Below are 21,336 nucleotides of genomic sequence, written 5' to 3' on the forward strand. Positions count from 1 at the left end.
CAAACCTCAGTGCAGTACAGAAGGAGTGCTGCATTGTTGAAAGTGTCATCTTTCAGACGAGATGTTAAACCAAGACTTTGTCTGTTTGTTCCAGTGGACAGGAAAGATTCCATGGCATTATATAATTGTAAACAATTTTACAACACCAAGTTATAGTCCAGCAATTTTATTTTAAATTCACAAGCTTTCGGAGATTTTCTCCTTCCTCAGGCAAATGTTTCAAGATCTTGAAACATTTGCCTGAGGAAGGAGAAAATCTCCGAAAGCTTGTGAATTTAAAATAAAATTGCTGGACTATAACTTGGTGTTGTAAAATTGTTTACAATTGTCAACCCCAGTCCATCACCGGCATCTCCACATCATGGCATTATATAAAGATGAGCAGGGAAGTGCTCATGTCCTGGCTAATATTTATTCCTCGACCACCACCAAAAACAGGTTAACTGGTTATTAAAGAAATAAGAAACAGACAAGATAATTTTACACTGACTGAAAATTTCTGATGGTTCTTGGTGCTCCAGTGTGTTGTGCCAAGGTGTGGTAGGAATTTGAATCACTGTTACAATCTTCCCTGTGGTCATTTTTTTTTATCTCTGTAAAGTTAAAGGGAATTGCATAGCAGAAGGGAGCGGTTTCCTTACGGGAGGGAAGGGAAAATTGCAAGGTGATCTGTACTGATCCATTCAAATGCACCTCGTTGACTATTACTTCATATAGACAATGTCAAAACAATTCAAGTTACAAAAGTAATTAATTATTTCCCGTGTGTGATTGGGGCATTTGGATGGATAACAATGTGACCTTTCTTGAAAGGAACCCAGTAGGGACGGGGGTAGGTGGCATAGTGGATTAGCTCACAACCCTTTCAACTTCTGACATTGGTTCAAATCCATGATGATGGGATGAGAGTCTCTGCTTTCTGCTGGATGTAAGAGGCCTTTGTGAAATGAGTTAAGGCACTCAGCCCACTTCCTAGTAGAATGCTGAATGTTACACAAAATTGACCGGAATTTGGCAATAAATTGTCAACTTCATTCAGACCGTAAGGATGGTTTGTTTGGTATGATAAAATAGTACTTCAAAAATTCTGGGCTTGTATCTTGTTTTTAAAAGTCAGACAGTTCATACATGTGTAGGTTTGGTTACATTGTATTAGTACTTCGGTAATCATTTTTGCTTCTAGATATTCATTTATCTGTAAATAAATCTGAACAAGTGGTTTAGCCTTTACACAGAAATCTAGCAGCATATTATTTTTCAGCCTCTGAGTTGCTGGGAGAATCTGGTGAGCATGCTACATAGAAACTTTTTACATAGAATCAACAGCACAAACAGACCATTTGGCCCAACTGGTCTATGCCAGTGTTTATACTCCACACTAGCCTTCTCCCACTCTAATTACCCCATCCTGTCCCCATATCCCCCCTATTCCGTTCTTCCTCAAGTATGCATCAATGCTATCTGTTTCAACCACTCCACGTGGCAGCAAGTTCCACATTGTCACCATTGTGTGTGTGAAGATATTCCTCCTAAATTCTTTATTTGATCTGTTGGTGACTTATTGCTTGTTCTGGATTCACCCACAAGTGGAAAAAGTTTTCCCACATCCACCCGATCAAACCCGTTCATAATTTTCAAAACCAATCAGGTCTCTCTTTTCCAGAGAAAAGAGCCCCGGCCTGCTTAATGTTTCCTGATAGTTGCATCCTCTCAATTATGGATTTATAAGGATGTTACCTCTCATGTCGTCTCCATTTGGAAATTTTACCTTAATTTAGGCACACTAGCCTGCAGATGGCAGAAAATAGCAGTTCAGGTTTTGTTTCATAAGGGACTTAGTTTGCGCTTGAAACTTCAGTCTAGCCTCGAAAAAGGGTTGGAAAAAAGCCAAAACTGTAACAGCAGCTTTTCACCAACTGGTAGAGGTAGACTAGTGATTTTTATTCTACATTTGCCCTCTGCTGTGCCTATGCTGGTACTGGGAACACAGCTTTGACCCAAAATGAGCACAAAATTTACCAAAAAAGAAATCCAGTTCCCAATAATGCCAGTAGATGTGATATTTATTTAGAAGATGATGAAGTTTCTCAAATACAGGAAGGTGACACATTTCCACAAGAGGGAGGGAAGGAAAATCCTCTACCTGCCCCTTTGCTTGGGACATTCAATACTATTTAAAATAAGGATGTAGGGGGAATGAAATGATTGTTTAAATGGCCATTATCTAATTTTTCTCTTCCTTCTCCCTCTCAAAGATGCCTCTAATAAGAGGATTTTAAAATGTTTACAATACACCAAATTAATAAAATCAATTTCATGATTTTTTTTCTAAAACCAAAAGTCAGAACATTTTATCCACTTCACCATTGTGCTGCAGGTGGATTGTTTGAAAAATATGATGTCGAAGAACACTGAAGTGACTAAATTATAATGCTATAAATTATGGTGTTTTATGTCTCATTACATTCAATACCTTTTCTCTACTAGCATGTCTCTTCAAATTAGTTTTGATACTTCCTCTTGCTCAAAAATCATATTGAGATAATACTCATAATTCTAACAGTTGCACAATTAATAAGCTAGAAAGTTAAACAAACACTGAAGTGTTTATTTTAAAATTGAAATAAACCCAAAGGAATAGCCATACAAATAAATATGATACTTCTTAAAAAAAAGTGATTTTTAAAAAATGAAATTCAAATAAAAACATTTGACATTCATGAACAGTTTCTGCATTAACATTAGCATCTATTCAAATTTATAATCTACTGCCAAGGCTGGAACCAACAAGCATTAATTAACATTGGGAATTATGGCATAATCGCTGGATTACTGCAATTGAAACACAGGTTAAATGCACTTTGTAAAAAAAAATTCAAAATCATATACAAGTTTTGCACTGAAGATGATCTAAAAACTAGCAGTTTTAGAAAAGAATGAATTGTTCCATAAATTATACAAGATTTCCTGGCAAAATTCTTGATATCAACAGATTTTCTGTGTTCATCAAGGACAGTAATATATGCAAGATTTATTGAAGCAATTTTTTGGGGAAGGGGAAAGTGCAGAATCAAATCACTGGCCAAATAGTCATTTAATTAAAGACAGTATAGATGATGAAACAATTCTTTTAAAAATATTTTCCTTTAACAAGCTCTTTATTCTCCACAAGGATTTTAATTGCCATCCAGTATGTAAACCATATATTCAATGTATATTAAAAAAAAAGTACTTTACATTTTGACTTATTATGAGACGATCTAATGCTGTCTGTACTGGCCTCCTCCCTTCCACAAACTAGTTCATCCAAAATGCTGCAGTCTGCACCCTCACCAGGGCCCACACGCCTACTGCCACTTTTCTGGCCAAGCTCCAATGGCTCTGTGTTCCATCTAAATTGACTTGAAGATTCTATTTCCTCAACCGAAGATTTCCCACCACTGAGATAGACAAGACTCATCCCACTTCCCATGCTTCTGCCCTCACTTCTTCGATCCCCACAACTTTTACAGGTAGGGTCCCTCTTTCCTCACCTTCCACCCCACCATCCTCTGCATTTGACATATAATCTTCTGGCATTTACAATTTAATCCCACCACCAAACAGATCTTCCCTTCCCTTCCCCAGCCCTCCCCCCTCTTTCCAAAGGAACAGGTTCCTGAGTGGAACCCTGGTTCATTCTTCCATCACCCACTCTTCCCGTCACCTTCCTGTGCAAGCACAGGAGATGCAACAGGAGATGCCTATTCATATCCTCAACACCACTGTTCAGGGCTCCAAACACTCCTTCCAGATGAGACAGCAATTTACGTGTATTTCTTCAAACCTAGAATACTGGATTTTTTTGCTCAGTGTAGTGGTCTCTATATTGGGAAGACCAAATGTCAAATAGGTGACTATTTTGCTGAACAACTCCATTCTCTTTGTAAATGCAATCCCATGCTCCCTGTTGCTTGCCATTTCAATTTCTTGTCCAACTCTGTCTTTGGCATTCTACAGTTCCAATGAAGCTCAAAACAAGCATGAGGAACAGCACTTTATTTTTCTGTTAGACACTTTGTAGCCCTCTAGGCTTAATATTGACTTTAATACCTTCAGACCTTAAACAATAGCCCCCATTTTCCCCAAGTGCTGACGATAGGCATGCTGGCATTTCCTGGGGAGTGGGAGTGAGGGGGGACAGATTGGTACTTGGGATGGGGATCCTCCATCAACACAGGGTAGTCTGCACGCTTGGTGTGGACCTGCTTTTTTCTTCTCTCAGGCACCAGGGCTGCTGGACCTGCTCCACTTCAAGTTTTTCATGCTTCCATTTCTACATGCCTTACCTCCTCCTCGGTATCTCAAATGTCATTAATTTATTACCATTATTGTAATTATAATTAATTTCCAGCATTATGTTTCCAAATGTCTCATGCTAATATCACTTCTGTCATTTAACTATCTCCTGTTTCCACTTACAGGGCTTTCCATTTCTTTGCTTGTGAATGCATGTTTACCTCCCCTCCCACCTTCTATTTGTTTGTTCCTTTTTAAATGCTGCTCATCTGTAATAGCTTCCAATTCTGCTGAAAGATACACACCTAAAAAAAAACTTTTCTGTTCTCTCTGCAAGTGCTGCCTGACTGGCTGAGTGTTTCTAGCATTGTTTTAATTTCAAATTTCAAGTATCTACAGATTTTAGTTTTGACTTTAAGATCTTCACCTTCAAATTCCTCCATGGCTTCACCCATCTACCTCAGCAATTTCCTCTATCCCTGTGTGTACTCTCCAGTCTTTGTCACTATGGCTTGTCTTCAGGAACACTTTCCCCCACCATCTCCACCTGGTTACTTCCTGTCCTAAGACTCTTCTCTTCAATTGTGCTTTCCCCCTCCAAACCACTTTTTCCCTTTTCACCCTAATACTTGGTATCTACTCTTTCTGCATTGCTACGGAAAATCAGGAATGTTTGCTTACAAGAGAGGAATACTATAGAAATGCAAATGTCAGTTTGGCACAGAAATACATAGAAACATGCCAGGTGGTGGAAAGTAGAGCCAGGCGAGCCGCTTTCAGTAAGGTAGACGTAAGAACATAAGAAATAGGAGCAGGAGTAGGCCATACAGCCACTCGAGCCTGCTCTGCCATTCATTAAGATCATGGCTGATCTTCACCCTCAACTCCACTTTTCTGCCCGATCCCCATATCCCTTGATTCCCCTAGAGTCCAAAAATCTATCTATCTCAGCCTTGAATATACTCCACGACTCAGTGTCCACAGCCCTCTGGGGTAGAAAATTCGAAAGATTCACAACCCTCTGAGTGAAGAAATTCCTCCTCATCTCAGTCCTAAATGGCTGACCCAATATCCTGCAACTATGCCCCCTAGTTCTAGACTCTCCAGCCAGGGGAATGGGTCACCACCCATAAACCAAGTTTCTGTCAACAGCAGGATGTCAATAAAATTGTCCCCAATAAGGTCATAGATAGCAAGGCCCTCGGTGAGTGGGTTGATGCTCTAGAAGGAATTGCAGTGTGTGGGGTTGTTTGTTGATCCACTGACAGAGGCCAGCAGGTTGCGGTGTTTGGGATGGGAAGGAGGTTGGTGACGCTAGCCCCAACAAGCATGTGGGGTGGGGGGGTGGTTGGGGGGGTAGTGAGGGAAGAATGGATGCTGAGAGTGGAGGATAAGGCAATTGAGGCTGCTGCTCAAGACAGTGACAGGTGCGACAATGGGCCCAGAGAGCGCCAAGAGAGGCATATAAAGTAGCGATGGGTTTGTTCAAGAGGATTCAAGCCTGACACCACAGCACAAGAGAAGGTAGACTGAGGACTAGTAATGGGTTGAAGTAAGGATTAGTTTGGGTTGGAGGGCCAAAAAACCAGAAAAGGGAAAGATGAAAGGCAGCAGGGCCAAGTGAGGGGGAGAGGAAGAGAAAGGAGAGCGAGAGAAAGGATAGCAGGACACGAGAAGGGTTGGAAAATGGAAATGGAAGTCGTGAATTGGGTCCAAAGTGGTGGTCAAAATGTGAACATAAATGAACACGAGCGAATTCTGAGCTACATATGGGCAATATGAAACAGGTACTTAAAATAATTCATTTTAAATTCATTACAGGATAACCAAAATATGACTTTAGAATGAAAGCACACACACATACACAAAACTATGTTGATGCATAAGCCTCCTGAATAATATCATCCCACCCAAATAAGTAACTGTTTTGAAGTTGTATCTGTCAAAAAATGCTGTTAAGCAATAAGGTTTTAATAAAAAGATAAAAATTGTAGAAAACATACTTACCTCATAACTTAGAGCATTTCAGACAATGAGGGGGAAGAGAAGGGGGTTAAAATCTAGTGTAATGTACAATGAAAATTTTGCTGCAGTACGTAACTGTACACAATATTATCAAAGTTCTAGAATAAGGAGTTGTTACATGGGATGGTAGTTTTATCTGCTTGTTTATTAAATATTGTTTCTGAGCCAATATGACCAAAGGACTCAAATTTTCTGTAAAGATTTAAAGCAGTCATAATAAAATACAGCTCCATTACTTTAAAGTTTCACATTTTACATTACAACAACCATCAACGTAACAAATAAGATTGAGAACAAATAAAACTCAAGCTATTATGCCAGAACATAGGAAAATTGACACATTTGTGTTCTCTAAAAAAAACTCTTGGCATCTTCATAACCTAATGATCTTCTCCTAGTTAATATTATAACTAAGGTTAAATCTAACTCAACCAAACAACAGGAATCTTTCTGGATTTATATTTTCCTTGAAATGCAGTTTATAAAATACACTATATAACAGCAGGTAAACAAAGTAATGAATGTATCTTTTGATGGAAGAAGTGCATCCCTGAAGAATAAATTATATCATGCTCTTAAGTCATGTTGGAGCATGATTCTGAGAATCCTTAATTCTGTTTTGCATCACACACTGTCCATCCAATTATTGTATTCAATCCTTTTCTCTCCACTTAAGGAACCCCTAAGGCAGATTGTAGTGCATTACTGTCGACCCCCAGGGGGAAGTGTTAGGTTTGCCATCAAGTCCCTCACTGCTGCATAGATTGTGCAGTCACCTGAAAAAGTAACATTGTTAATATTAGAAAATGGCAAGTGAACAAGTACAACAAAATAGCTGACAATAAGGTTGCTTCAATAATGGACACGTTTTGTTGGATGAAATGTGCTCTTCAACATATTGATTATTAGGTACTGCACCATGAGCAAGGAGAACAAGGTTTTATTTCTTATACAAGTTGGAGGAAAATAGAAAGCAGGTGGCTCAGAAAAATTAACCAACAGAGCACTGGACTCCAATCGGAGACCCAAATCTGAATCCCTCTCTCCCTCATCTGCATTCTGCTTTCCAATTTCACCAGCCTTTGGCTGAGTTGTGTGTGTTTGGGGATGGGTGATCCCTTCTAGCTCAAACAGATCTCCTAGTGAGCCAATTAATGAGCAACATTCACAGTGTCTGTGAGAAAATTCTCTTATCATTGGATAAATTAGAAGGGCTGGAGATAAATGGAAAATTGTTCACATAGGACTGTATTGTTTTTGACATTAACTCAAAGTTCTTTATTGTTGGCTCACAGTAACTGTATGTCAAAGCAGTTACTTACCTACAACATATGGATAGGTAAAATGTGCAACATATTGAAAGTTTAAATATATTACCAACAGATAATGGGCACATTATGGGTGAACTACAGTCACAACATTCCCCATTATAGACATCCAAGAATCACAGAATCTTACAGCACAGAAGTAGAGCATTCGGCCTGTGCCAGCTCTTTGTGAGAACTATCCAATTAATCTCACTCCCCTGCTTTTTCCCCACAGCCTTGCAAATTTTTCCTTTTCAATTATATATACACTTCTCTTTTGAAAGAGACTATTGAATCTGCTTCCACCACCCTTTCAAGCAGTGCATTCCAGATCATAACTCGTTGAGTAAAAATATTTCTCCTCGCTTCCCCCTGGCTTTTTTGCCAATTATCTTAAATCTGAGTCCTCTGGTTACCGACCCTCCTGCCAGTAGAAACAGTTTCTCCCTATCTACTCCATCAAAACCTCTCATCATTTTGAACACGTCTACTAAACCTCCCCTTAACCTACTCTGCTCTAAGGAGAACAATCCCAGCTTCTTTAGTCTCTCCACATAACAGAAGTCCCTCTTCATTGATACCATTCTAGTAAATCTCCTCTGCATCCTCTCCATGGCCTTCACATCCTTCCTATAGTGTGGTGGCCAGAATTGGACACAATACTCCAGCTGAGTCCTAACCAACGATTTATAAAGGCTTGGCATAATTTCTTTGCTTTTGTATTCTATACCTCTACTTAGAAAGCCCAGGAACCCGTATGCATTTTAACAGCCTTATCAACTTGTCCTGCCACCTTCAAAGATTTGTGTATGTGAACCCCCAGATCTCTCTGTTCCTGCATCACCTTTAAAATTGTACCATTTTGTTTATATTGCCTTATATAGTTTGTAAAAAATTAAACTTCAAAAGAAATTAAGAAATCACCTACTTAAGTAAACTAGGGTATGGATTTCCTTTCTAGAAACTTCTAAAAAAAACAAGCAGTCTGTTAATGCATTTGGTAAAATACTATTTTTGAAGCTTCTTATCTGCACAATACAGTACCAAAAATATTCAATTATGAAACCTGCCTGGTGGAAAGCTCTGGCAGGGTGAATTTGATTACAGGTCAAATTTTAAAACCAACTACACATTAGTTCGTATGTACTGCATTTTGAAAAATACTTTAGTGCTGCAAAATGGGACATTTTCCAAATCAGCAACCCAGTGTCAGCGAACACTCCCAAGTTAGGTATAGCATTGAATAGTCACAAAAGCACTCTCTACTACATTAGTGTAACGTTTTTCCCATTTCTCATACCAGTCATCCTGTGGCCTATCCAAGTGAGACTGCCATTTGATTGCCCCAATTTAGCACTAATTGGCAGTGTGTGTTGTGGGGTCATGCCCACTAGGAACTGAACAAACTCATTTCACATAGAACCGTAATGGCTAGCAAAGGATGACTTTTATCTCCTCAGTCCGGAATGGACTCACATCCAGGTCCCCAAGAGGTGAACGGTTAGTATCTCAAAGAAAAGCTACCTAAATATTGGAAACAGGCCTGAGTTTACATATAAAATCTAAATTTCTGAACTAAAAGGTTCTGTAGTGTGCCTACAGTCATTGTCCATTTATTCAATGCACACAAAAATAATTGAGTACATCGTTAAACTTAACATTGTTTATTACAATGTGCAGAAAACATAAAAACTATCAGATGATAACAGACAGACTTCCTGGAAATGCTGACATTTTTTTTCCCCCACTTACCCTGTGGTGGCTGGTGCACCTCTGAAAATCTCCTCAAGATGTTGCTAACCATCGAGGCAGCTGCTCCTGATGTGTTCTGTGGTCTTGGAATATCAGCTTGCTGTGTTGCCCCTGTTGCCATATCATAGACAATTGGCACAATTATGCTGATCGGTTCCTGTGGAACCGTTAGTCGCTGAGTGAGTTGCAGCTTTTGGCAGGTTGAGGGTGGGGTGAAGGGCAGAGAGAAAAGATAGGAGAGGGAAAAACTTTTAAACTTTGGTGTCACAAATACAGGCTTCAATAACCAATTCAATTACAATTTTTCTTCCATTTAGTTCAACAATATAACTAACACCATGTTCAAATCGAAGCTAATTTTAATTTCTGAACTATTCCCTATATCGAATGGTGTGAAGCATGGCTGTGTACTGGGCCTCGTTCTATTCACACACTGATGCGGCTATGCTGGATGATGCAACTAGGGATCTGCAGGTTGGAGTTGGGATACGAATACGCAAACGGGAAACTGTATGATCTATCAAGACTGCGAGTATCGACAAAGGTCTCCAAACAAATTATACAAGAATTTCTGTATGCTGATGACTGCACACTTGTGGCGTTTTCCAAAGAGGACCTTCTGCTGATGATGGATAGATTTGGAGTTTTCACTAGCAGTAACAGGGTTACTATTAATCTGAAGAAGAGTGAAGTAATGCATCAACCAGCTTCTGGGAAGCCTTATGTCAGACCATCAGTCACTATTGACAAAGCTGAATTGAATATGGCCGAGGAGTTCACCTATTTTGGAAGTGTACTACCTAATGATGCAAGGATTGATAAGGAAGTGATGGCTTGCATACAGAGAGCAAACGTCACCTTTGGTAAACTATGCAAGTGTATTTGGAATCAGCATCAAGGTTGCCACCAAACTGAAGGTTTATAAAGGAGGCTGCCCTTACCAATCTCCTGTTTGGATGTGAAACATGGACATTTTATAGAAGGCACATTCAACAGCTGGAAAGGTTTCACTAACAACATCTTTGCATCTTACTTCGTATTATGTGGCAGGACAAGATCACCAACAATGAAGTACTAGAACATGCTGACAGCATCAGCATTGAAGCTATGATATTCAATGCTCAGTTCAATTGGGCTGGACGAGTTACGATGGATGGTGTACCGTTGCCGAAGCAAGTGCTTTATGGAGAATTGGTAAGAGATAGAAGAAAACATGGCGGACAACAAAGGCACTACATGGACACACTGAAGATTGACTTGAAGCAATGCAAAATGAACGTTGACTCATAGGAAACCCTGTCATCAACAGACAATAATGGTGTGCTGAAGGACTTTGAGCTACAACACCATGCCAGTTTGGAGGCAAGGTGCAAGAGACAGATGGATCAGCAACGCCAGAGGAATCAACAAGAGAACCCCTCCAGGAGCGTGAATATTTGAGGCTTGTGGTAGACAATGTCTGTCATATGTTGGCCTGCTTAGTCATCAATGCATCCATCTATCACAAATTTAGGCTCCCTCTATTGTTGGCACCGTCATCCTTGAATGCGAGGGACACATCACTACTAATTTTAATATCCATATTATTGTGCCACCAATCCCCAAAGTCCTTCACATTTATGAGTTATAATCATATGATCTTAGACTGCAAGAAATGCAAAATAAATGTGGGTGTTCTACTTACAAAGAACAGCATCTTGGATTTCAGCACTACTGCAGGTGTTCCTGGAGGAGCTATTGGAGGAGCACTAGGAGGAATCGTCAAACAGAACTGTACATTCCACCTTAGCTGGGTGGCCTGATCTGGAAACTGTTCACAGCAAAATAGAGCACAATTTATTGAAATGTTAAATGAAGATGAAAATGGTTTCGGATATTTAGATGTTCTCCAATATGCTTTTCTACTCGAAGCAGGTAAAAACTCCTTTCTAGATAATATTTTTGCCACATAGATTAACATGCAACATACTGTATTCAATAATTTCTTCTGCAACTAGTATTTCCAGTAAAGGTATAAAAAGCATTACTTTATTAATGTTATCAAGATTATCATTTTACAATATACTGTATATTTGTACTAACATTGCAGTCATGTCGCCTTCGTAGTAAAACTGGACATAACAGAAAAAACAGTTCGATTAAAAAAGTAGGGCAGTGAGGCACAACGTTAAACCAAACTGGACGGTAGGCAATGTTATTATTACCAGCATAACATCTAAAAATTTACTTCCATGAATAGCATAACCTCAAGTTAACAGTGCTACTTTTTGTGGAATCAAAAGCAGAGTGAGGAATCGAATGTGCACTCCACCAGCTTGTCTCCCCTAGTTCTGTATTTTTAAACTTAACCATTGTAGCTTTTTTTTTTAAACAGAATATTACTCAGATAACTTTAATTTCTGGAATCACAAGCCCTGCCAAAAATATTAAATGCTTTTAAGGAGACTATTATTCATAGCTAATAATGAGCTTCTTCACCTTTGGCACTGGTCAAAGTGTACAGGTCAAGTATTTCATGATAAAACTAACCAATTAGCAAATGCACCACTTACTAAAACTTCTGTGCCATTGAGTAAATGGTATGTGTGTTTAGTCTTGAAAAATCCAGCCGTAGTGCTTACGACATGATATATTAATTTGGAGCATGAGTATTTACAGCAGGGCGAGAAAGATTACAAGCACGTATTAACCATTCTTAATTTTCAGTTCGCAAAATCCTTTTTCTTTCAAAATAATCAGTACAGCGTTTATAAAATTATAGTCAGAAAAAATAAATTAATTTTCCCAAGAAAACTCATTGTTTAAAAGGATTAATGCACAGAGTATTGTGTTAATTTTAGAACCTCATCTACCCGTCACAGATCTTGATATAACGTCACTTACCAGTTCTAGTTTCATGATGCGTACACAATCCCTAAGAATGTGTGTGGGAGCTCCCAGTAGCTTAGCAAAGGCATTTAGTGTATTGGCTTTAAATGGAGGACCAGCAACCTTACCAAACAAAAAGAATAAACAAGTCATATTAATTAACAATATTGCTGTATAGCTTTAAGAGGGCAATAACCTTGTTAAATGGTAGAAATGGGAGGTTTTACATTTACTGTGATTTTTTTTGCTGTTCAGTTCACGATGTATGGAAAATGTATTTTATGTCGGTATACAAAAACTAAACAAACAAAAAATTAGCACCAATTATTTCATCAGCTTTTTCAAGGACTGGATATAATAACACAGTACATGGTCCGAGTGATTTTGATCGGCAACACTTGATCTAAGGATCCTTCTTTCAACCCTGTGCAATTTCCTAAAAAAAAGGCACGGATCTCAACATAACCTGCTTCAGTTTCACGCAATGAACTTATCTATGACAGCTGCATATATTATTCTATGATTGGCCAAAGTAGCAGCTCAGCCTGTAGACTGTCAGTTTAAGAAAAACAGAGACAGCTATCCTGCTTAAAACTAAACTAAGTTTCACATCAGTTAGACATTATTAAATGTGAGTGAGTTAATGATGATGTTCACCACAATGTTTTCAAAATATTTTTTCATTTACCAAGAAACAACAAACCAATAAGCAAATGCACCACAACTGAATATGAGAAACTGGCACTTCTCTATTTGTTGCACCTTCTGCCCTAGAGTGAGTCAGTCACTGAACATCACCCAGCGTCCACTCTGCAGATTCCACACTGTCATAGTATGGTACAGCACAGAAGAGTACATTCAACTCATCGTGTCTGTGCCGGCTCTTTGAAAGAGCTATCAAATTAGTCCTATTCCCCAGCTGTTTCCTCATAGCTCTATAAATATTTCCCCTTCACGTATTTATCCAATTCCCTTTTGAAAGTTACCACTGACTCTGCTTCCGCCACACTTTCAGGAAGTGCATTCCAGATCATAACAATTCACTGCATAAAAAATGTTTCCTCATGTCGCCTCTGATTCTTTTGCCAATCATCTTAAATCTGTGTGCTCTGGTTACCGACCCTTCTGCCACTGGAAACAGTTTCTCCTTATTTACTCTATCAACACCGGTCATGATTTTGAACACCCCTAGGTCTCTGTTCCTGCACTCCCTTTAAAATTGTACTATTTAGTTTATATTGCATCTCCTCATTTTTCCTACCAAAATGCATCACTTCACACTTCTCTGCGTTAAATTTCATCTGCCATGTGTCTGCCCATTTCACCGCTCTGTCCATATCCTCCTGAAGTCTGTTACTATCCTCCACATTGTTTACTACATTTCTGAGTTTCATGTCATCTGCAAACTTTGAAATTATACCCTATATAGCCAAGTCCAGGTAATTTATATCAAAAAGAGCAGTGGTCCTAATATTGACTCATGGGCAACACTACTGCAAAGTTCCCTCCGGTCTGAAAAACAACCATTCACCACTACTCTCTGCTTTCTGTCCCCTAGCTAATTTTATATCCACATTACCACTGTCCCTTTAATCCTATGGGCTTTACTTTTGCTAACAAGTCTATTATGCAGTACTTTCTCAAATGCCTTTTGAAAGTCCATATACACAACATCAACCACACTACCCTCATCAACCCTCTCTGTCACTTCATCAAAGAACTCAATCAAGTTAACCAAACACCATTTTTCTTTAACAAATCTGTGATGACTTTTATTTATTAGCCCATACTTTTTCAAGTGCCAATTCATTTTGTCCCCGATTATTGTCTCTAAAAGATCCCCCACCACTGACTGGGCTTCAGTTGCTGGGTTCATCCCTCTCCCTTTTTTGAGCAGGGAAACATTTGCAATCCTTCAGTCCTCTGGCATTCTCATATCTAAGGAGGATTGGAAGATTGCAGCCAAAGCCTCTGTAATTTCCACCCTTACGTCCCTCAGTAAACTAGGCTGCATCCCACCTGGACCGGTGACTTTTCCACTTTGAGTACTGCCAACCTTTTAAGTACTACTTCTTCATCTATTTTTATTCTCCCCAATATCACTACTACTTCCTCCTTTACTGCTACATTGGTAGCATCCTCTTCTCTCGTGAAGACCGATGGAAAGTATTCATTTATTACCTCAGCCATACCCTCTGCCTCCACAAGATCTCCTTTTCCTCCATAATTGGCATCACCCTTCCTTTGACTACCATTTTACTATTAAATGTTTATAGAAGTCTTCTGGGTTCCCATTCATGTTAGTTGCTGATCTATTCTCATACTCTCTCTTTGCCCCTCTTATTTCCTTTTTTAGATCTCCTCTACACTTTCTGTATTCAGCTTGATTCTCTACTATATTACTAATTTTACATTTATCATAAGCCTCCTTTTTCTGTTTCAGTTTAATCTCTAGATCTTTAGTCATCTAGGGAGGTTAGCTTCAGATGCCATTCCTTTCCCCCTTGTGGGAATGGGTCTACTCTGTACCCGAACCATCTCCTCCTTGAAGGCCTCCCATTGTTCAATCACTGTTTTGCCTGATTCCAATCCACCTGGGCAAGATCCCTTTTTAACTCACTGAAATTAGCCCTCCTCAAGTTAAGTATTTTTATGCTTGACAGTTCCTTGTCTTTTTCCATAACTATTCTAAATCTGGTGAAATTATGATCACTGTTCCCCAAATGCTCCCCCACTGAAACATTCTCCAAAACTAGATCCCGCACTGCTTCCTTCTTTGTTGAGCTGGAAAACACCAAGAAAGTTCTCTTGTACACATTTCAGGAATTCCTCCTCCTTTGCCCTTTACACTGTTACTATCTCAGTGTATGTTGGGATAACTGTTGTCTGCAAGCAAAACAAAGGAAGATTGACTAGTAACTTTTAAAAAGCTATCAGATGCTAAACTACAGGCTAACTAGGCCCTGCATTATGTCAATATTTGGAACACCTTGTCATCCAAAGGCTTTTTATTTAATAAGACCGTTGGTTGGGCAATAGATAATTTTACAATATTAATTGTACCACTGTTTCATACATACTCTCGTTTCAAAGAACTTTTCTAAAACTTGTAGTTCTTCTGGTGTCCATGGGTCTGTTGTTTCAGGTGTTACTTTGAACTGCAATGTTTGATATGTTTGTGGGTTCAATGCTACTCGACACTTCAATGCTTCGGTCTTAAACATGATCACACCAGGTTCATTGGAGTTTATGAGCTGCAACTAAAAATCAGACAAAACAATTAAAAGTCTGTTTTACATAATCCGATTAAGAAATCATAACTACATTTTCTAGAAACTGCATCCAATGTTCTGAATATTATAATTGCGACAATTATATCCTGTACTCGTTCTGTAAATACAGTAAATTTAGCTTTTAAAAATTCTGACAAAATTAATACACTGCCACAATTTCCCTAACTTTACAAAAGCCATAAGGAAATTTAGAAGTGATAAAAAGAAACAAATTGCAACTTGTGGAAATTTGTAATAAAAATACTCAAAACAAATCAATTCATTTTTTCTCTTTTTCAAAAGCTGATGGGCCTGGTGGATATTTGCAGCATTTTCTGTTATTACTGGGGAATATCATAATTTCTCCTACCGGTTCCTGTTGTATGATCCTCTGTAGGTGTCGCCTCATCATAACAGATCCTAAGAATCGCTCTAGCGGGGAGCACAGATAACTACCAGCCAGTCCTGGGACAAGACCTGGTGTTGGTGATGGACAAAGTAGAACGTGCAAGGCATTATGAGTCAAGATGGTAGGTATTGATGCAGCCCACGAACGCTGAGGTAGTGTACGAGGAGGGGGCATGTTGGTCGGCATTGTTTGGGAGCCTAAAATAAACAAAAGGCAACATATTATAGGAATAGTTATCTATTTACACGAAACTGGCCTTTTACTGAAAGTTGCTGACTAGTGTTTGTCCACCAACCACGACATTCTAAGTTTGAATTATAGGGCTGCTGGCCACCCATCTTGTTAATCGTCATAGGCGGCATTTCATGCTCAGCTCACACTAAAAAGGTGGCATTTTAGTCATTTTTAGGGAGAAAGAGAGACAGCAGAGAGAGAAAAAAATGTGGTGACAGTATAAGATTCTTTTGCTCCCACCCTCACCCTACTGCACTGTCTTCTGTTATATGATCGTGGAATGATATTGATACAATCATGGAGGAGTCTATGCCTAAAGACTGTCCAACCCTCTCATGGAAAGATGCATTCAATGAGGACAGAAAGAAATTAAGCTGATATCAAATATCAGAAACATAAAATCAGTCTTGTGAAAATTAATTTGACCAAAAGCAATGATAATTTGTTCATACTGCAAAGTATTTTCCTTTACTTACTTTACAATACTTAATGGACAGTTACATGGGTAAGATGGGTATAGAGGGATATGGACCAAGTGCAGGAAATTGGGACTAGCTTAGTGGTATAAACTGGGCGACATGGACATGTTGGGCCGAAGGGCCTGTTTCCATGTTGTAACTTCTATGATTCTATGCTATGATTGATAAATCTTTTTTAAAAAGTCAACTTGCTTAGAAATGGATTACTATGTTTTTAAATTTTGTTTTAGTTTTATTTCCTTTATTTAAAGGGTTGTAATTTTGCCAATTTACAAGATCATACGTTGTAACATATTTGGATTTTAAGTATATTTTGGATCTGCATAATCTTGTGGAATAAATGTCCGAAGAAACTGAAGTATTAACATTTTAATGCAATTTTTTTGTTTTATTGTAGGTTGCTCATCTGACAACCAGTGTTAAGTTTCATAATTGTATAGATCCTGGTTATTTCAGGCGAGTCTAGTAACTTGGAGAATTTATAAAAGTACCCAATATCTCCATCGGCTTCAAATATTTTTTCTTCCACTGTATCGATGCCAAGACAGGCAGACAACCCAATTTTAAGCTTCTGCCGCTTTAGGTTGGTCAGTAGGGGTACTAAGCGCAGATATCATCCTCACTCCATCCATTGCACCCCAGCCTACTGCTCTGACTACACACCAAAACACTGCATCATAAGAGCTCCAATCGTAGGTTAAAACTCACTAAGGTTCAATCTTTTTCATGTGGGCACAGATTCTGTTTCTCTCTTGTCGTTCTCCCTTTTACTATCTCTACCTTTGTACCACAAAAGTTTCTTGCCAATTGCCTATCCGATTCCAATTTGAAGGGAAAGATTAGAGGATGATTCAGGCTGCAGATCTACCAATGGTATTCTACTATTAGCTGACAGATATAACTTTAGTAAGTAAAGTAGCCATGTCAGCTTTTTCTATGCATGATGGAAACTGTCATCATCTGCCCCATCTCAGAAGGCATTTCATCCAACAATCCAAGCACTGACAATTTATTATGACCAGGACAGACAGCCTTAACACTTAGAATCATTGATCATTATGATATTGACGACAGAAGACAGAGGGTGGTTGTAGAGGGTTGTTTTTCAAACTCGAGGCCTGTGACCAGTGGTGTGCCTCAGGGATCGGTGCTGGGTCCGCTGTTACTTGTTATTTATATTAACGATTTGGATGAGAATTTAGGAGGCATGGTTAGTAAGTTTGCAGATGACACCAAGATTGGTGGCATTGTGGACAGTGAAGAAGGTTATCTAGGATTGCAACGGGATCTTGATAAATTGGGCCAGTGGGCCGATGAATGGCAGATGGAGTTTAATTTAGATAAGTGTGAGGTGATGCATTTTGGTAGATCGAATCGGGCCAGGACCTACTCCGTAAATGGTAGGGTGTTGGGGAGAGTTATAGAACAAAGAGATCTAGGAGTACAGGTTCATAGCTCCTTGAAAGTGGAGTCACAGGTGGATAGGGTGGTGAAGAAGGCATTCGGCATGCTTGGTTTCATTAGTCAGAACATTGAATACAGGAGTTGGGATGTCTTGTTGAAGTTGTACAAGACACTAGTAAGGCCACACTTGGAATACTGTGTACAGTTCTGGTGACCCTATTATAGAAAGGATATTATTAAACTAGAAAGAGTGCAGAAAAGATTTACTAAGACGCTACCGGGACTTGATGGTTTGACTTACAGGGAGAGGTTGGACAGACTGGGACTTTTTTCCCTGGAGAGGAGGAGGTTTAGGGGTGATCTTATAGAAGTCTATAAAATAATGAGGGGCATAGATAAGGTAGATAGTCAAAATCTTTTCCCAAAGGTAGGGGAGTCTATAATGAGGGGGCATAGATTTAAGGTGAGAGGGGAGAGATACAAAAGGGTCCAGAGGGGCAATTTTTTCACTCAAAGGGTGGTGAGTGTTTGGAACGAGCTGCCAAAGGCAGTAGTAGAGGCGGGTACAATTTTGTCTTTTAAAAAGCATTTGGACAGTTACATGGGTAAGATGGGTATAGAGGGATATGGGCCAAGTGCAGGCAATTGGGACTAGCTTAGTGGTATAAACTGGGCGACATGGACATGTTGGGCCGAAGGGCCTGTTTCCATGTTGTAAACTTCTATGATTCTATATTAGGATGCCAACATGCATCAAGAGACAAGGAACCTGTTTTTCCCATATATTTTTAATGTTTTAAAAACCAATGTAGATGGGATTGCAATGATTATCTATATAAGGTTGCAACAATCTTTTTCAGTAAGCAAATGCAAACATAAGACAAACAAGTCTTGGTTGGGCCATTCATCTATTGAAACAAAAAACAGTGGTGTGAGTGCAAAAAACACTTCTTCACTGCTTCATACGTGTGTATTTGGCACACTTAACATTCTCCTGGAAGTAGTTATGAAATTCAGTTGGGGGGGCAAATGCACAAAATGCAAATTAAACCTGCATTTCTATTCATTCAATTAGTTAAGTTAGCTCAAAGGAATCCACTGATATTTTTTGCTAAAATTGAATACCATTTGAAAAGAAGACAATTATTGCTGAAACTTACTTGTTCCAGCTCGTGGAGAGTGGGATACATCTGGGATTGGTGAGTGCAAGGATGGATTTGCGGGAGACATTCCAGGAATGCGTGCTAAAGGTGGCCCAGGCAACTGTGGAGATCCAGGCCAGTTCCCAGGACGCTGACTGGGTGACATCATTGTATAAGGTGAGCTTGGATCAATAGTGCCTGAACAAAGAAAAGAAGAGAATCGCACATCATAACACGCGCTTTTCCACCCTCAACAAGCCAGATTCATGCCCTTCGCTAACTTCTCAAGGGTTAGTATTGATGCAGTCATGGAGAAATCTATGCCTAACTACTGTCCAACTTTCTTCTGAAAAATGTTTATAAAGAAATTATATCAAATATCACAAACACAAGAAATTCATTTCTTGGACCAAAAACAATAATAAAATGCATTCATACTGCAAAATATTTAGAACTGAAACTTTTACAATGCTTTGTAGTGTGACTTCTGTATCTTAAAATAAAGTCCACTGATTTTTTTGTGCAACTCTGAAAATGATTTACCAATTTTTGAATTTTGTTTTAGCTCAATGAGTTTTATTCTCTTTCTTTAAAAAGTTGAAATGTTGCCAACTATAGCAAGATCATACCTTTAAGTTATTCGGCAATTCTCGTAGTCCTAACTTACATTACATTTTATCATTTGGCTCTCTTAAATGCTACTGACAAATCCCAGGACATTGTGCACAGCGCCTATTCTCAGACTGCAAGACCTGTGTTCAGCTGAGAGTCACCGCTCTGGCCAAAAATACCAAGTCCAAGCCCAGGCTTTTGGGAGAAACAGAGTCTTTCAAGTAAAAACTTCAATGCAGAAGTATTAAAACAATTCATTTGTAACGATGTCATCGTGAAAAATGTAATTTTAAATTTTATTTTGTTTAACTTATTTTGGTCAATAGGACTGTCAGTTAATAAGAGAAAACAAGCAACTTTTTTTTGAAAAAACATTTTTAGTGATTCGATTGGTTCATCAACAAACCATGAGAGCAAAAGTTGACACATCAATAGCAAATCTTGATGTACCAATTTAAAATGGGAAAAGTTGGCACAAAAGCATGATCAAAAATCTTAGCAGGAAATGCACGCCCACAAGATTTTTAATAAGCTATAGATTGATCTGCAGCATTATGTTATTTTTCAAGTGCGTCTGATACTCAAGTCCTCAAGCTATTCATCAATCTACCTAGCTGAAGAAAAATGTATCAAGGCAACAATCCTCAAGTGGGTAAAACATGCAGTAATTCATTTTAGTCAAATAAGCAGAAAAAAATAACTCACCATGTGGACTTGCAAAGTTTGGTGTCTGTCCCATTGAAATTCCAAGGGAAGATGGAGACGGAGAGGGTACAAATGATGCTGGTGAGGGAGCTCGTATTGCACCACTTGGGGAATTTGCTGGATGTAAATTCCCTGTAGAAAATAGAATCAGTTGAATTTATTGCACTGCTGACAATTTATCATTTTGTTTATCTTTAGATGACTCAAGGAACATTATTGCTCTAAATTAAAACCAAGATTACTCTATTCCCAGTTATTAAAAGGGTGCTGAAAATTTAATATGTGCAATTTTTTTAAAAAAAAACTTCAGAACGCCAAACAAAATAAAATGCAATACACATTAAACTAAAAGATCAGAAACTCTCATTTAAAAAAAAGTTTACAAATGTATGTATTTTTCTAATTTAGCAAAAAAAACTACCTACAATTTCTTCATGAAAATTTATGAAAGAGGTATTTCTTTGAGGAAAGCAATCAATAGATTACCATAAAGCAAAATGCAAAGCTACAGTAACAATTACAACAGAATATAACGGACAAAATGCACTTAATTTGCTTTCAGTTTCAAATTCCAACCTCAATTCATTTCAGTAGGAAAATGACCTGATTTTTGTAAAATCAGCTATAATGAGAAGAGGCAGCTCTATGTATTAGGATGACAATTTCATACTTATGACTGCCAATACACCAAGTTGATAATCTTTGCTGATATGTCAGTGAGAGGTGCTGAATGGAGGCCTTTTCCCAAATAAGGGAAAATAAAAAAAGATAAGGTTTAGGATTTGAGCTCACACAACTTTGAGAACATAATAATTCTACCTCTAATTCTCCTTGAAAATAGTCAATGTG

The 21,336-nt window shown here is 38.6% G+C and overlaps 1 protein-coding gene across 1 annotated transcript in view; it reads right to left on the bottom strand.

Moving 5' to 3' along the window:
* Positions 1-6,277: 6,277 nt before the first annotated feature.
* The window catches only part of med14 (mediator complex subunit 14), an 85,408-nt gene continuing 70,349 nt past the window's right edge, over positions 6,278-21,336 (bottom strand). Inside the window, exons 24-31 of the mRNA XM_067992884.1 lie at positions 20,488-20,619; positions 19,189-19,368; positions 15,873-16,108; positions 15,311-15,490; positions 12,246-12,353; positions 11,047-11,172; positions 9,363-9,552; positions 6,278-7,079 (exon numbers count right to left, since the gene is read on the bottom strand). Coding sequence (XP_067848985.1) covers positions 7,006-7,079; positions 9,363-9,552; positions 11,047-11,172; positions 12,246-12,353; positions 15,311-15,490; positions 15,873-16,108; positions 19,189-19,368; positions 20,488-20,619 — 1,226 coding nt within the window. The 3' untranslated portion in view covers positions 6,278-7,005. The remainder of the gene's footprint in view (positions 7,080-9,362; positions 9,553-11,046; positions 11,173-12,245; positions 12,354-15,310; positions 15,491-15,872; positions 16,109-19,188; positions 19,369-20,487; positions 20,620-21,336) is intronic.

Source organism: Heptranchias perlo, chromosome 11, assembly GCF_035084215.1.
Source record: "Heptranchias perlo isolate sHepPer1 chromosome 11, sHepPer1.hap1, whole genome shotgun sequence".
NCBI lineage: Eukaryota > Metazoa > Chordata > Chondrichthyes > Hexanchiformes > Hexanchidae > Heptranchias > Heptranchias perlo.